Consider the following 16,367-nt stretch of genomic DNA (forward strand, 5'->3'; position numbering starts at 1 on the left):
TCTCTCTCGCGCGCTCGCTCTCTCGCGCGCTCTCTCTCGCTCTCGCGCGCTCTCTCTCGCTCTCGCGCGCTCTCTCTCGCTCTCGCGCGCTCTCTCTCGCTCTCGCGCGCTCTCTCTCGCTCGTTCTCGCGCGCTCTCGCTCGTTCTCGCGCGCTCTCGCTCGTTCTCGCGCGCTCTCGCTCTCTCTCTCACGTGCTCTCGCTCTCTCGCGCTCTCTCTCTCGCTCTCTCTCTCTCACGCGCTCTCGCTCTCTCTCTCACGTGCTCTCGCTCTCTCGCGCTCTCTCTCGCGCTCTCTCTCGCGCGCTCGCTCTCTCGCGCGCTCGCTCTCTCTCTCGCGCGCTCGCTCTCGCTCTCGCGCGCTCGCTCTCGCTCTCGCGCGCTCTCGCGCGCTCTCTCTCGCTCGCTCGCTCTCGCTCTCTCGCGCGCTCGCTCTCTCTCTCTCTCTCTCTCTCGCGCGCTCGCTCTCTCGCTCTCGCTCTCGCTCGCTCTCTCTCTCTCACGCGCTCGCTCTCTCTCTCTCACGCGCTCTCGCTCTCTCTCTCACGTGCTCTCGCTCTCTCTCTCACGCGCTCGCTCTCTCTCTCACGCGCTTTCGCTCTCTCTCTCTCTCGCTCTCTCTCTCTCTCCCCTCACGCTCGCTCTCTCTCTCACGCGCTCTCGCTCTCTCACTCTCTCTCCCCCCTGGGTTTAAGTCCCACCTGAACTGGAGGGATGCGATAACATGTCCAAATGATTAAAACTCATTACATGGTGATAGACTTTTCCTATTATGTGAGATACTGGAACATCTATTTTCACAGCAAATAAACCTTAATCCTTGTAATTCTGTTCTCTAGAGAGCAGTGGAAAGTCAGCTTTAAAGATATTCAGTTTTAGACCTGCCAGTTAAATGAGGATTATGGAAAGCAGTGGAGTTCAGGCTGCAGTTTATTTGGGCATGGAGTTGGTTCAAGAGACTCTATGGCCTATCCCTGCTCCTCAAACTGATTAAATGATCTAAATGAGTTTCTAATTTACATTGAAGTTGTACGCTGATCAACTTTTGCACTTCAAAGCATTTGATCTTGCATATGTAGCACCTTATCAATGGAACAAAATGCTTGTGTGCAAAGTTTCCAGTTCCCACCCTAATCATCACTTCAGCACGGAGGCTCAAGCTCTCTGCACATACATCCCACTTTAGGGCAGCCTGAGAGCTATTTTTGTTTTTCTAATCATCCTGTTCGGAGATGTTATTACAAACTCCTGGAATAGGCGGGGCTTGAACCCAGGCCACCTGGCTCAAAGGCAGGGATACTGCCACTGCACCACAGGAGCTTTCCGGTTCTTCCTTTCATATAGTCCCAACCGGTTTCCTGGTTGAACTTGGTCTCTCAGACCAATTTCTCATTTAATTTGTTGCACTTCGTCAAATTAAAAAGTGAAACTATGCATATGTTTTGGAAACCAAAAGAACTGTGGATGCTGTAAATCACAGTCAAAAAAAAATGTTGGAAAAGCTCAGCAGGTCTGGCAGCATTTGTGGAGAGAAATCAGAGTTGACCTTTCAAGTTGAGTGACCCAATACTGTTCTCATAGTGAATAACTTGATGTGCCATGTCATGTTCTCAGTGGATCTTTGCTTCTTTTTACTTTCCAACAACATGCTTGCACTGTCAGTCATTTGTTTCCTTGTTCCTTGCTGTATCACCTTCCCTTTGGCTCTGTAAAACTAACTGTTCTGTCATTCACTCAGTCCTGCCTTCAGCGTGTTGCAGACCTTCCTTTGCCCTTGTCCCACTCTTCTCCTTCCTAAAAATCTATTCATTACCTTTTTCAACTTCGGATTGCCTATCATTAACCTGAAATGTTGACTATTTTTTTTCTCACAGATGATGTCTGAACTACTGAGGTGGTTTCGGCAATTTCTCTTTTTATTTTAGGTTTATAGCATCTGTGATATTGTTTCTTGAAAAAGAATAGACTATTTCATGTTCGAGTTCTGTGTATATTTATTGTTATGTTCGACTGCACAGTATCACTTTTTTATATGTTCTACATTTCAGTATTGGTATATGTCTGGTTTTGGGAGAAAGTGAGGACTGCAGATGCTGGAGTTCAGAGCTGAAAATGTGTTGCTGGAAAAGCGCAGCAGGTCAGGCAGCATCCAAGGAGCAGGAGAATCGACGTTTCGGGCATGAGCCCTTCAGGGCTTTTCCTGAAGAAGGGCTCGTGCCCGAAACATCGATTCTCCTGCTCCTTGGATGCTGCCTGACCTGCTGCGCTTTTCCAGCACACATTTTCAGCATACATCTGGTTTTGCAAATGGGTCATGTGACTAACGTGGGAGCAGGGCTATCAGCGGTGGATGGGAATAGGGAGTTGAGATCGCAATGAGATCAATCATGAACTTATTGAATGGTGGAGTAATCTCAACTGCCAAAAAGTCTATTCCTGCTCCTACGTTGTATGTGTGTATATTCCAGAGTGTAGATTTCTGCAACTGTAAATATTTAAACTATGTTATCTGAAATCCAGATCACGTACAGATTTTTTGATTTCTATGGAATGTGACATACTTATGGAAACTATATGCCTTTTGAACAAGAACCTTTTAACAAGGATGATATTAACAAGCAGAAGGTCTCAATAATTTAGCATCTGATTCTGCACCATTCAGGATTGTGTATTTCTAGTTTTAATTATGGAACTTGGTGTTCTTCCAGTATATTGTTTTATGAATTTGAAATGCCAGGGATTGTTTGGTTTAAACATGTACTGCCAATGAGCTTTGTTCAGCAGATGTCGAGTTCAGTTCTGCATTTTGGTTGGCATTTGGTGATTTATTCTGTTATTCAATCGCATGAAATGCTTTACAGTAACATGATTTGCTTTTGGAACTTCATTCTTAATTTTCAGAAAATGAAGAGCCAAGTTTTATCCTCAAAAAATTACAGAATTAATTTGTTTACCTTTTTGACTTTTCCAACTGTCACTAAATACTGGAATTGTGGGGAAAAAGTTGCCAATTAAAACTGAGTTCTTGTATTTTGAATTAGGGTCTCCTAAGTTTTCTATTTTTCTCTCACTGAAAAATAAATGCAAAAGTTGACTGTATTCATGCACATTAAGTCTAATTTGATAGCAAAAGTGGTTAGCATGAATGAAGAGCAAATCACACCCTGCTGGGGAGGGCTTGTTGGCAAAATTAAAGGTATACTTAATTCTAGACAAGCTGTTAGAATAAGAAGGCACCTCAAATTTGTGATATTTCAGGAATTGTTTAAGGACTTGTTGGGCCGAAGGGCCTGTTTCCACACTCTAAGTAATCTGATCTAAAATAAAATTTTATGCCACCTGAGCTATCGCTGTTTCTTAGACTAATATCAGATGTGTTAAAATCAAGTTATATCCAATTTTCAGTAACTAAATTCCATGTATTAAATCCGGACTTAGTGAAATTGTGTGGGACCAAGTGGGGTTGCTAGCTCTGGGCAACAGTAGTCACTTGGAAACTCTCCGAGTTTTAATAAATGTGCTTTCCTTAACTTTACCAAAAGCAGGCCTTTTCTTATAGTTTCATCTTCTCCCACGCCCCACCATGCTCTCAGTTCTTACTCTGGGGCAACAACAATTTTCAAGTCTTGAAGTGGGGTCACAGTGGGAAAATGTTAGGAAATCACTACATTAGTTTCTTGCTTAGATTCTATAGATTAGATATACTGTGTTCTGTAACTATTAATGCTAATTGAATTGTCATGCTAAAACAAAAATTCTTCCACTGTTTATATTTGAACACAATTGAAATTTGGTATCTAAGGTTCACAATTAGTAATTTTATTAAGGCTAAAGAAATATATAGTAACTGAAATGGGACACTTAACTGTTCTTATTTTAAAAATAGAATTTCAAATCTAGTTCAATCCAATGTTATAACCATTAAGTGATTTAAATCTTTAGAATTATTGTCTGTGTGACATAACTCACTCGCTATGAAATATCTAATTACGTTTTCTTTTCCTCTACAGCAACATCAAATCCAGTCCCATCAAGGCCTCCGCTGTTGACCATTTTGCTATATTCACTGGTACCCATCATGGGGTTTGCTGTTGTTGTGTTGTTCTCTTTCTGGATGTATAGGCATCACAAATTGGCATATCCACCAGTACTTGTACCAACTCAGGTATAGCTCAAAGTCACTTCATCAATTCATCTTTTTTAACTCGAATGCATAAAAAAAAATTTCAAGTGTATGTTAAGAGTAGTTTTGCCAACTAATGATTCTATCCTTGATTTTTGCCTATTCAGAATGCTTATTTGTAATTCTGGAATGGAGCATCATCTATTAACAAACAAAATTGTTTACACACTAAACTTGGATACCAGGTTAATGACAAGTAGAGCTCCACACTTTACTAAAGGACTTGAAACCTTTTGGCTTCATTAATCTATTGCTTCATAGTTCTTTTTGCTTCCAAATATTTCATGGTTTTAACCAGATTTGAAGGTTATAAAGAATATGGTTCCAAGGAAACAATTAACAAACAGCTCAACCAAGCTCGTATTGCATGGGAAACAAACAGAGGACTGATTTGGTCCATTACTGTCCTCCCGTTACCTAGAGTGTATTCTTACAGTTAATGATTTATTGTGAATTTGAATTGAAATGATTATCATTCAGCCATGGCTCAGAATGGTTACGGCAGGACCAACGGCTGGGGGCTGGGGCCTGGAGCACTGGCGGGCAACTGCAGAGTCCGAGCTGTATGGCGTGGAAACAGCCTGTTAGGTCCTACTCGACCATGCCAACCGCATATTCTAAATAAATCTAGTCCTGTTTGCCAGCATTTAGCCCATATACCCTACCTATTCATATACCCTAAAGCTTTCTAGTTTTGGAATCCCCCACCATGAGGAAAAGACCTTGTCTATTTACCCAATCCATGCCCCTCATGATTTTACAAACTTCTATAATGTCATCCCTCTGTCTCCAATGCCTCGAGGAAAATAGTCTCAGCCTATTCAGCCTCTCCTTATAACATTCCAACCCTGGCAACATGCTTCTAAGTCTTTCTGATCCCTTTCAAGCTTCACTTTAGTTCATTTGGGCTTAGGGTCTCAGCCAGGAACCATACCACAACCAGTGATCTCTGTCCCTACTCCTGCATTCAGCATAATTTTGTCACCAACCTTAAAAGGACAGATTTATGACTGAATAATAGCAAAGTCTAATTCACTCTCCCTTCTTCTTGAGTAGAATCAGCATAACTTAGAAAGCTTGGTACAACGTATCCACATTTTGTGCATGTATAGTGAGCACCCACAATCTTAACCTTGTCTAATTTGCTCAGCCTTAATCTTTTGTGGTAGCAACAACAAAGAGTAAGCAATACTTACTCTTCCAGTACAGTGAGATGCCTACTATAGCATATCCAAGCCTCCAAAACATAAAGTGATGTGGGGATCACTGCAGCCTGTAAACCATGGCTCCTGTTTAAAGTTTAAGATTCTGATTCTGGAGTACTCATTTACTCAGTCAGCTAAAAGCAGAGCTGATGCTTTGGAGGCAATGATTAACTTTTTCATCCAGTCTGCCTTCATTGAAAGAAAATTACTCTGTGGCCCACATTTCCTATGATCTGGTTGTCTGTCTCACTTGATAGTGTAAGGTGTGCTGTGGGTGCTGGTTGGATGAAGTTTTCCATGAGTTTTATAAGAGGCAAGATTTCTCATTTGATTCAGGGGAGAAGTTGACAATGACCTGAACTGTGTTCCTGAGTGGGTGCTGTTACAAGTGTCACCCACATTCTGGACGTCAGTAACTGACCAATGGTGCTTTGCAAGGTATTCCAAATTGAGTAGCCAGAAAGGCATTCTTCCAAGCCACTGTGCATAGCACTGAGGTGCTGATCTCACTAAACCAGCTCTGCAAGGCAGGATGTGTTGTCTGCGTGCTTGAGAAGGGACTCTCGGGGCAACTCAAAACTTGGTTGAGCAACAGACTGTCTAGCAGACAACACAAATACTTTAGATTTTCCATCAAAGCATCCTGAAGATATCTAACTCTTAACTAATGGGAGGCTCTGCCTCCCAGCTGATGAAAGTGGTATAAACTATCCAAGAAAGTGTAGGGGACACAAGGAGATTGCATCGGGAACACTGAGGTAAAGTCAAGACATTGGAAAGAGTGAACACGAACCTTTCAAAAGCTCATCTATCCACACGGCCAGGCATCACTTGCAGAGTCTAAAGATAGGTCCATTGTACAATTGGCCATCTGGGAATCCACCAAACTGGATTAGAAGCAAGTCATCCTCTTTTTAGACAGTACCTGGAATAAAGGCATTATTGTATTTGTACCAGTATACCCAGAAATAAAAATTTGGCTATCAATAAAAAGAAAATGCTGACTAATGCTGGAATGAAAAATCCGAAACGAAAATATTTTTAAGAGATGGAACATTTTTTTTTGTCATTTCTTTTCTTAACTGTTAATGTTTCAAATGTAGATGCTTTGGCAAGTCTGTCTGACAATGTTGGAATTTTTAAATCATAGACTGGTGCATGTGTTTTTCTGATGTATCAAATTGCCAGAACTTAGCCATTTTTGAGACTATTACAATTAGTGTTATGAGTTAGTGCCCTCTGCTGTTTGCAAAATCAATTGAATATATTTTCAGAATGGTGAACTGTATAGCTACATCCATAATTGTAAAAATTATTTCCTTCACCTATGTTTGTCATGAGGTTTAGATTTGATTTTTTTTCTTTTGACTTTGGGATATCTGCATAAATTCTTACTGTGTTTATTTTAAATTTATTACTATACAATACGACAGGAATAGATCCGTATAGTTTGTCTTGTCATTAAGTTTTGTTCAAGGTAAGTATCACAACTTGAGCTCTTTTTTGACCAGCTTCTGTGCAGTAAGTTGTTATCATTTCATTTCAAACTAGCAGTAGGTCGTCTTTCAGACATTATATTCTTGATTTGATTTGACAGATTTTTTTTGCAGACGCACATACCGAAGTACAGTGAAAAATTCTGTTTTGCGAGCAGTACAGGCAATCTTTAATAAACAAGGACATACACATCATGGGGCGCTACAGAGCGAGGTATACAAGGTTACGGCTTTACAGGAGGTGCACAAAGCAAGATTAATGTTGGCAAGATCAACATTATTTGAAGTTAGAGAAATTCACTCAGCAGTCTAATAACAGCAGGGAAATAGCTGTTCTTGAATCTGTGTGTCTGTGTGTTCGTGTTCAACTTTCTGTATCATCTGCCTAATGGAAGAGGTTGGAAGGGAGCATTACTGGGGGTGGGAGGGGTCTTAGGTGATGGTAGCAGCTTTTCCCTGTGAACAAGAAGTGTAAATGGAGTCCGTGGACGGGAGATTGTTTTCTCTGATGATCTGGACTATGCGCACTACTGTCTGTCATTTCTTATGGTCCTGGGCGCAGGAGTTGCTGTACCAAACTGTTATGCACCTGGATAGAATGCTTTCTGTGGGGCATCTGTAAAGGTTGGTGAGGGTCATTATGGACATGCTGAATTTCCTAAGCTGCCTGAGGAAGAAGAGGCAGTACTGTACTGCCTTGACCATTGCATTTATGAGGGAGGTACAAGACAGATTGTTAGTTATCGTCACTCCTAGGAACTTGACGCTCTTGACACTCTCCACATCAGCCTCGTTGATGTAGATAGGGGCGTATCCTTCTACTTTCTTCCTGAAATCAGTGATCCGTTCTTTTGTTTTGCTGACATTGATAGAGATTGTTATCATGGCACTACAACACCAAGTACTCTAATCTCCTTTTTGTATTCTGACTCATCACTGTTTGATATCCGGCCTATCACAATGGTGTCATTAGCAAAGTTGTTGGCGTTTGTACAGAATTTGGCTACACAGTCATGGGAGTATGATGGGGGCTAAGAATGCATCTTTGCGAGTCGCCAGTGTTAAGCATTATCATGGAGGAGGTGTTGTCTTTCTTCAGTAATTGCAGTCTGGAAATTGAGGATCTTGTTGCAGAGGGTGGAGCTGAGACCTAGGTCTCAGTGTTTTGAGGTTCGTCTATGGTGTTGACTACAGCTCTGCCTTCAATGAGTAGGAGCTTGACATTGGTGTCTTTGTTATCCAGATGTTTCTGAGTGTAGGGCTAAGGAAAAGGCATCTGCTGAGGACCTGTTTTCTCGGTAGGCAAATTGCAGGGAATTGTGGGAGGCTAGAGTTGATATGGGCCTTGACCAGCCCCTCAAAGCACTGGGTGATATGTTCTTGATTTACATATTTCTGGATTAACAGGCTTGCAGGTTCCTGAACGCAGTGGAGATTGAGTGAAGGATCATGTCACATCTTCTAGGCAGAAGATCAGGATGACTATTCCATTTAAGGTCGAGGAAGGGACCCTGCATTTCAAAAGAGAACTTGCATTGGCATGGGACTTGCCAGAACCACCAAACCAATGAGGAAATGTTAGTTTACTAATGTAGGATGCTGTGGTTGAGTATTCCTCTTCTCCAGAAATGGAATTTGAAACTTAGTTAGACTTTGTTATGCCAGTTAATTTGTACTATCACTTGCTTTCTGTGAGGTAATGAAGTTTACCAACTTATATCTGGCTTTCTTTCAGTAAATGTTGAAAGACCAGAGAAGTACTAATGAGGGCATGTGTGGAAAAAAAATAGTATTATCCTAGTTCAGATCACAAGGTATAATGCTACACACCTGCATTTTCTTTCCATAATTGTATAATTGACTGTCACTGCATCATCCTAACCTGAGAGGTATATAGTGCTAATGTTACTGCAATAGTAATCCCAAGGTCCAGACGATTGTTATGGTAACACTGGTTTAGATCCCACCATAGCATTTGGTGGAATTAAATTTCGTGAATAAATTTACAATTATAAGTCTTCGCAACGGCCGGGCATAGTCATTTGCACAAAATTATAACCCGGATATATTTTGTCCCACCAGCTTGCCAAATCCAGCACAGTCAGTGGTACAATGATTTATGTAGCCGATAGGGAGTTGATCTGGGAGTTCTCAGTATTGACTCTAGAGTCCATGGGGTCTTGTGGTACCAGGCCGTACATCAGCAAGAAAGCTTTCTACTGATTACCACCCACTGTTCTCCCTCAGATGATGAATCTGTACTCCTTCATATTGTGTGTCACCAGGACTGACACCAGTAATGAATAAGATAGCTGAATGTTGAAGGACATATTTGTTAGAGAGGCCTCTGGTGATGAGGAAACCAATGAGAGAAAAACTTCATTGAACTTGCCGTCAGCAGTTCACCTGTTGGCCAGCATTTGTCCACAACCATGTTGATTGGAATAGCCACTGCGCCATGCTAGAGAGAAAAGACTCTGTCATATAATTTTGTGATTATCCACAGTGTACCAACCATTGCGTTATCTAGAAAATTCACTCTGCTAAATCTGATAGATCTTGAACAGATCCTGCAACTCTCAATTCGGCTTCCATGAGTAACTATGGTCTATCAAAACTGAAGAATTGTTGTGCTGTGTGGCAGCCTTCAATCCTGTAAAATAGTAGTTTGTTGATTGGTCAAGTCTGTTATCATGGTCAGGTATGGCTCACAAACTCTTCTGTGGCATGGCAGTTTTTCCTGTATTTATTGCAGATAAAACAGTGGGGAAAGAATGTGTATAATTTACTGATTTCTGTTTACTTTGAGTAGCTGATTTTTCTTGTTGTTTCTGCACATCTCTTCCACTGCATTTCTGATCAATTATATTTTAGACATCCCTGCTATAGGTGAATGTCTCCCAGTTTCAATGTCAGTAACCACCATGCTTGCATTTCCACTGCAGATGTCATTTATTGTACAAATATAAATATCCAGGATATCATGACCCAGTCGTCAGTTCATTGTACAGAAGGTCCTTGGGTATATGGTCGTCATATATCTGCTGAACAAGCTGAGCTATTGAAGATTTTGTTTTTAGCTTAGCAATAAGAGTGTACTGATGGAACTAACAAGCAGCAGGATCTCTGTTTGTGATTTTGGTCCTGCTAAAGATACATTTGAGACAGCAAAAGTAAAAACTGTTCAGACTTTTCTCCTTGCTATCATGGTCTCACCACTGCAGAAGAGTGCACTGGTGTGTTGGCTTGGTAGATCGCAGTTTGATGTTGTCAGATTCGACATTCTTTCTTGGCTTTCATATGACGTAACAGCATCAAGTGGCAGATTGTGGAGTTTAGGTACAGGTCATTCTGCTATAATGTGTGTTTCGTCAGCGTGCGTGCAATTGACCAATTGTGGACATTGTTTGGGTAATGCAAACTTTCTACTGAATGAGTATAGTGATTTCCTATTGGTGATCTTCTACAGCGAGATTTTCCATAGCAGTTTTCTATAGTGGATTTTCTATAGCGTGAGGTTGTAGAGGAGCACAGCTGTTGTGTTATTGCAGAACAGCCTGTATCCTATGGCTATCACAATCTGCCGCATAACATTGGCAATCAGTTATTGGCATTGGCAATGGTGCAATTCCCAGCTTTTTTCCTCATGCTGATGGTCAAACCAAACTCCCTTTTGCTGCTGCAGGCATGGTATGTTATTATAGCACTAGCAGCTGTGCTGTGAACCTGACACACTACTGTCTACGATTTTAGTTGGGCAAGGTTAAACAGTTTTACTATTTATGTAGGTAGGCCTATAGATGTGAAGGCACATGACAGCAGCAAAGAGAAGAACATGCCTGAGAGTCAATGTTTGAATGCTACCCTTTTTGACTCGTATGAATTTCAGAGGGATTTGTTTTGTTTTGTCTTAACTGATCTTGTTCTTCACCATGTCATTAGAAAAGGCATTAACCAGCTTGGGCAGTGGCCATTTTTCTCAAGCAGGTTAAATTACTGCAGTTCATATGATTGGATGCCTTGTTGAGACTGATGAAGGAATATAGTCTTCTTTGTTCCCAGCATTGCTGTTGCCAGCCTAAGAAGATCATGTTAACTTCAGACCTTTGTGTTGTGAAACCATCTTGAAGTTTGGCATAAATGTGTTCAGCCATGATCTGCAGTCTGATGAGAGCAAAACAGAAAAACACCTTTTACACAGTGCTGAGCAGAGAAATGATTCAATGATTGTTAATTGTTCAAATTATTCAGATGCCCTTGGTTCTTTTACAGGGTCACAACCTTTGCATCATGCATTTTCTAGAGCACTGCCCCCACCCTCCCACAGAAACTGAGAGATTTTTGCCGATACTGCAGTTGTGCTGGTTTAACTGAAGCTTTGCCCATGCCAAGAAGGTCAGTTGCAAAGCTCCCAAACTATGGATATCGTGTCCAACTCTAATACGACAGAGACTCTGAGGTGTCTCACTTTAGTAAGAGTGCTTTTCTTAGAGAATGCCTTAAGGTCATGGTCTAACCATCTAACTGTTTATTGCAGTCAATGATGATTTCCCCTTTTCATTGATTTCAGTCAATTTCTTTCTTGATGGACCTGTTGCTTTTCTTGATCCTTCATATTTCACATGTTGAAGAGAATCTTAATATGTTAGCATTATAGGCACAATTGTAACTGGTATTCACTTGTGCACAGTATAGCAATTAGTTGGACTTTACTTTGAGCGGCTCTGACTGACTTCAGAGTTTTCTTAAGAGCACACTGCTTGACTTCAGTAACAGGTCCCATTACGTTGAAGCTTACTTCAAATCAGTGGTATTTCGAGTATGTCTCATTTTGCTTTTTCCCTTTGTTTGGGAATGCTAGACACCGACTGTTTAGTCAAGTCACAGAATTGTTGGTTTTAATGTTGCTGGCATTGTTACGAGGACCACACTTCTGCTTTAAATGCAGAAATGTGTAGTGGCAGCATAGTGATGTGATAGTCAGCAAACAAGACTCTGAAAAGCATTTTGAGAACATGCATCTGCATTCACAATATTGTTGTGCTATTTTAGCTAAAGCATTTGCCCATTGTTATGAAGATGTGGATGTACTGTACCTTTAAGAAAGTTAAAGGCTCGCAGCTAGTGTAGGTGGATGCCTGGAGACAGAAACAAATTTGTATTAGGCCAATCAGTTTAAATTATACTCTTAAAAAATACCAAACTCCAATCAAGGTTGAATTTAGTGTATTGACAATATTAAAAGCCAATGACACAATCCAATGCTTTGGGGGTATAAGACCAGGAAAAATTGAACAGTTGGGAGAGAACTGCCAAAAGACCAACAGATGTAGACTGCTAGTCAGAACTGTCTGAGGTACCTGTCCAGAGAAGGAGTTTACACAGGAAAAAACATTGACACAGACCTGGAGAGCAAATCTGCAAAGAGAAGATTCGACAGCTCGTTGGTTTTGAAATTTGCATTTTTCAGTAAATCTTAATTGGGGGTTTTATTGGACTAGTATTATAGAAGAGAAAGTAAAGGATAGGTCAGAGGAAGGAGTTGTAAATAGTTATTAGTTAATTATTCTCTGTTATACTTCTAGAAATAAATATGTTAATTTTTACTTGAAATAGTTCTTGGCCTCTTGAATTTTCACAGATAAATCCTTTGTGTTGCTGGTTTAAAATTATTGGGGCGGGGGGGTGTTTACCTTGTGTCGTAACAGGTGGTGAATCCTTGTCGGGATTTGAATGATTTGGGGGCTTTTGTCTGCAATTTGGGTCTTGGATTTGTGATTTGAACTGGTTTAGATAAATTTGAATAGATTTGGGGGTGCGAAAAATCCTAACAGACTTAAGCACTTGCAGGTTAGTGTCCTAGATCCTTAAATAAAATGCAAGTGAGAGAATTAGTTTAATTTTGGTGTCTTGTGGTTGATTAAATTAAAGGTGAGAGAAATGGTTTTTAAAATTGCTAAAAAGATTCTGGATTTGAAGATGATTCTCAGATTTGCCAAGAAAGTTAAGAAGGAAAGAAAAAGGCCATACTTTTAGAATTACGAAATAAATTAGATTTGGGTTTAACCAAGGGCAAAAGTAAAGCTGAAATTGTAAGAGAGTTACTCAAACAATTAGGTGTATCAGAGAAACATTCAAGTTCAATAGAGGTAGAAAAACTTAAATTACAATTGAGGAAAATGGAGTTAGACAATAAACAAAGGGAGAGAGGAAAAAGAGAAGGAAAGAGAGAGAAGGTTCTTGGTTGAGTAAAGAGAGAGAAGAATGGGAGAGAAAGAGAAGAAAAAGAAAGAGACAGGATTCTTAGCAGAGCAGGAAGAGAGAGAATTTGAAGTTGAAGTTGAGACTTAGTCAGCCAGGTCAAGTTAACTGGATGGAGATTAAAAGAGAAGGTAGTGATATATGCAGATATGTCAAAACTATGCCACATTTTGATGAGAAAGATGTTGAAGCCATTTCTATTTCATTTGAAAAATTGGCTACGCAGGTGGCGTGTTCTGAGGATTTATGGGTAATGCTAGTGCGGACTAAACTGGTAGGCAGAGCGAGTGAGCTATTTGCCACACTGTCAGATGAGGTGTCTAGAGATTATGAAGAGATTAAACAGGCTATTTTAAGTGCTTGTGAATTGGTACCAGGACCATAAAGACAACGGTTCAGAAACTCGAAGAAGGAACCAGGTCAGACTTACATTAAGTTTGAAAGAATTAAACACAGTCATTTTCATAGATGGGTGTGTGCTTTGAAAATAGTAAGACCTTTGAGACTCGAAGATTATTCTACTGGTGGAGTTTAAAAACTCATCTCCAGAGAAAGTAAGAATTCACGCGGAGGAACAAAGTTCAGGATGTGAGAAGGGCAGCAGAATTAGTTGATTAATACATCTTGGTGCATAAGACAAGCTTCTGGCCAGAATTTTGTCCTGTGAGAGATAGAAATTGGGAGAAGGGGAGATCCTTCACTACGAAACCAAGAGTAGAGAGCACTTGTAAGAATTTACCACAGGATTAAAAAAGAAGCCCAAGAGGATGGAAAGAAGGTGAAAGGCCTCAGATGTTTCCACTATGGTAAAGTGGGACACACAAAAGTCACAGTGATGATCACTAAAGAAAAGCGCTCTGGGAAAAGATGTGGTAAAAGAAGCTAAACCAGTGGCAGTGGTAAAGGAGACTCCAAGAAGAGCTGAGGAGCTGCACAAGAGTGCAAAGCCTAGGCAAGAGCTTGTTATGGAGTTAGTACCTGATCTCTACAAAGAATTATCCTCTGTGGGTAACATTTACACAGAACGGGGAAAAGGACAAGAAGTTATAATTTTGATAGATACAGGATCTAACCAGTCGCTGATAGTTAGGGATGAATGAATATGCACTCTTTCTGATCTGTTGCCCGAGAGTGTGATAGTTTGTGGGATAGATGGACAGAAATTTAGCATTCCCCTATGTAAGATCAGGTTGGAATGCCAACTCAAGACTGGGGAAGTTGCAGTGGGATTGATAGTGTCGGTTCCAGGAATTCAGTTTGTTCTTAGGAATGATTTGGCAGGAACCAAGGTTGGAGTGACACCCCTTGTTGTGGAGAAGACCAAGAAACAGGAGTTAAAACAGAAATATCCTGGTATTTTCCCAGACTGTGTGGTAACCAGATCCCCCTATCATAAGTCACAGCACGAAGTGAAAAGAAAAGAGAAAGACAAAGAAATTGAAGTTCAGTTTGCTGATATCCTGTTTGATGTAATGGTGCAGGAAAAACCTGAACAGGCAGAGGGTTAGACAGAAGTGTTTTGTCCTGAAAGGCTAAGAGACTTGCAACAATAAGATAAGACAATATAAGTTATATATGTGAATGCGTACTCTGAAAAGGAGGCAGAGAACATTTCGGAAGGTTATTAACTGAAAGATGGAATCCTCAGACGGAAATGGCGACCATAACAGATTGGTGCAGAGTAGAAATGAGTCGGTACATCAGTTGTGTTGCTGGTAGCATACAGACAGGAGGTGTTAAGGATAACACATGAACTACCTGTAGGAGGTCACCTCAGGGTATGAAAATCTCCGACTAAGGTGCAAAAGCATTTTTATTGGCCTGAAACGCTCAAGGATATGGTTAACTTTTGCCGAACTTGTCTTACGTGTCAAATGATAGGTAAGCCACAGGTAGTAATAAAACCAGCACCTGTGTTGCTAATTCCCGCATTTGAAGAGCCTTTCGTGCAGGTTATAATTGATTGTTTAGGTCCCCTCCTGAGAACTAAAAGTGGGAACCAGTACTTGTTAACCATAATGGATGTGTCTACCAGATTTCTGGAGGCAATTCAATTGCGGCGTATCAAGGCAAAAAAGGTGGCAGAGGAGTTAGTAGCTTTCTTCACACAGTATGGGCTACCTAGAGAGATTCAGTTGGACCAAGGGTCACATTAGATCTATGAAATAATGTTGCCCATTTAATCAATTCCCACTATCTTCAAAGCCTTTGATTTTTTTCTTTAACTTTGTGTGCTCTGGTGTATACCTATAGAAAGCATTACTGTAGACAAGTATAACTGAGCATGCTTTAGTCTTGCAGATTTTGAATTTTGTGTCAGCTACTGACATTTGACAGACTATAACATAATGTCATGTCCCTTCCAGAGCATTCATCATCTGCTTAACCTACTTCTATCTGTTTTGGCTTCATGCTTTGTCCAAATAGTAATTTTTTTCGCTTTCCTTTTCTCAAGCATGCCTTTCATATAGAGATAGAGGTAAGATAAGTTTAACTTAGATTCCTTCAAGTTTTTAGAAATTAGATTATCTGTAGTATTGAAGGGAAATTTTTCTTTTGACCGTAACACTGCTGCATGAAGCAAGTCATTCTATTTTCAGTGTGAAATATTAAATCTGGTCATTTTTAACAAAATTTATAAACATAGTTGACTAAAACAGTTGTATCGTACTTTGACTGAAATAATTACATTGCATTTCTATTAAAATAAAACTTGTAATATTGCTATTTTGACAACTGCAATGAAATGCTATAAATTCTCAATTTAACCTAACCCTTTAAATTTCAGTTGAATTGTAATAGATCCACTATTTTTTGGTGCATAGTTTTGAAAATCTTTATGTTGCCAATAGTTTTATGCTACCGAATAATTTCATTTGTAGAAGGATAGATAAATTTTGGGCAGTGTCTTTTTTAATACACATTCTGAAGCATGATATGAATGTTTTATTTGGTTCTTCAATTATAAGTATATTTTTGTCATGTGTAGATTCTTTTTGTCATTTTTTTCCCATTTCTACATTGAATATGATTTCATTAATTGTGTAAAGCTGAAGATGACTATCGTTTTAAATGCTTTATTTCAACTAATTAAGGTTTTGAGATTTAGTGGAAATGTTTCCATTTAACCTGCTCATTAATGTATTGTTTTTAACAATTGTACTTGAATTGGCAAACCATTCCTTCTGTTTCGGTTTGGCCCACTGCTGACGTAAGAACCAAA

General features: G+C 40.1%; 1 protein-coding gene across 2 annotated transcripts in view; it reads left to right on the forward strand.

The window, feature by feature from the left end:
• acvr2aa (activin A receptor type 2Aa) overlaps positions 1-16,367 on the forward strand; it is a 179,927-nt gene that overhangs the window by 131,390 nt on the left and 32,170 nt on the right. The window contains exons 4-5 of one of the 2 annotated variants that reach the window (XM_072579748.1): positions 4,010-4,164; positions 15,600-15,623. In XM_072579748.1, coding sequence (XP_072435849.1) covers positions 4,010-4,164; positions 15,600-15,623 — 179 coding nt within the window. The remainder of the gene's footprint in view (positions 1-4,009; positions 4,165-15,599; positions 15,624-16,367) is intronic. The other variant, XM_072579749.1, reaches the window with a different exon arrangement.

Source organism: Chiloscyllium punctatum, chromosome 10 (assembly GCF_047496795.1).
Source record: "Chiloscyllium punctatum isolate Juve2018m chromosome 10, sChiPun1.3, whole genome shotgun sequence".
NCBI classification, from domain to species: Eukaryota; Metazoa; Chordata; class Chondrichthyes; order Orectolobiformes; family Hemiscylliidae; genus Chiloscyllium; species Chiloscyllium punctatum.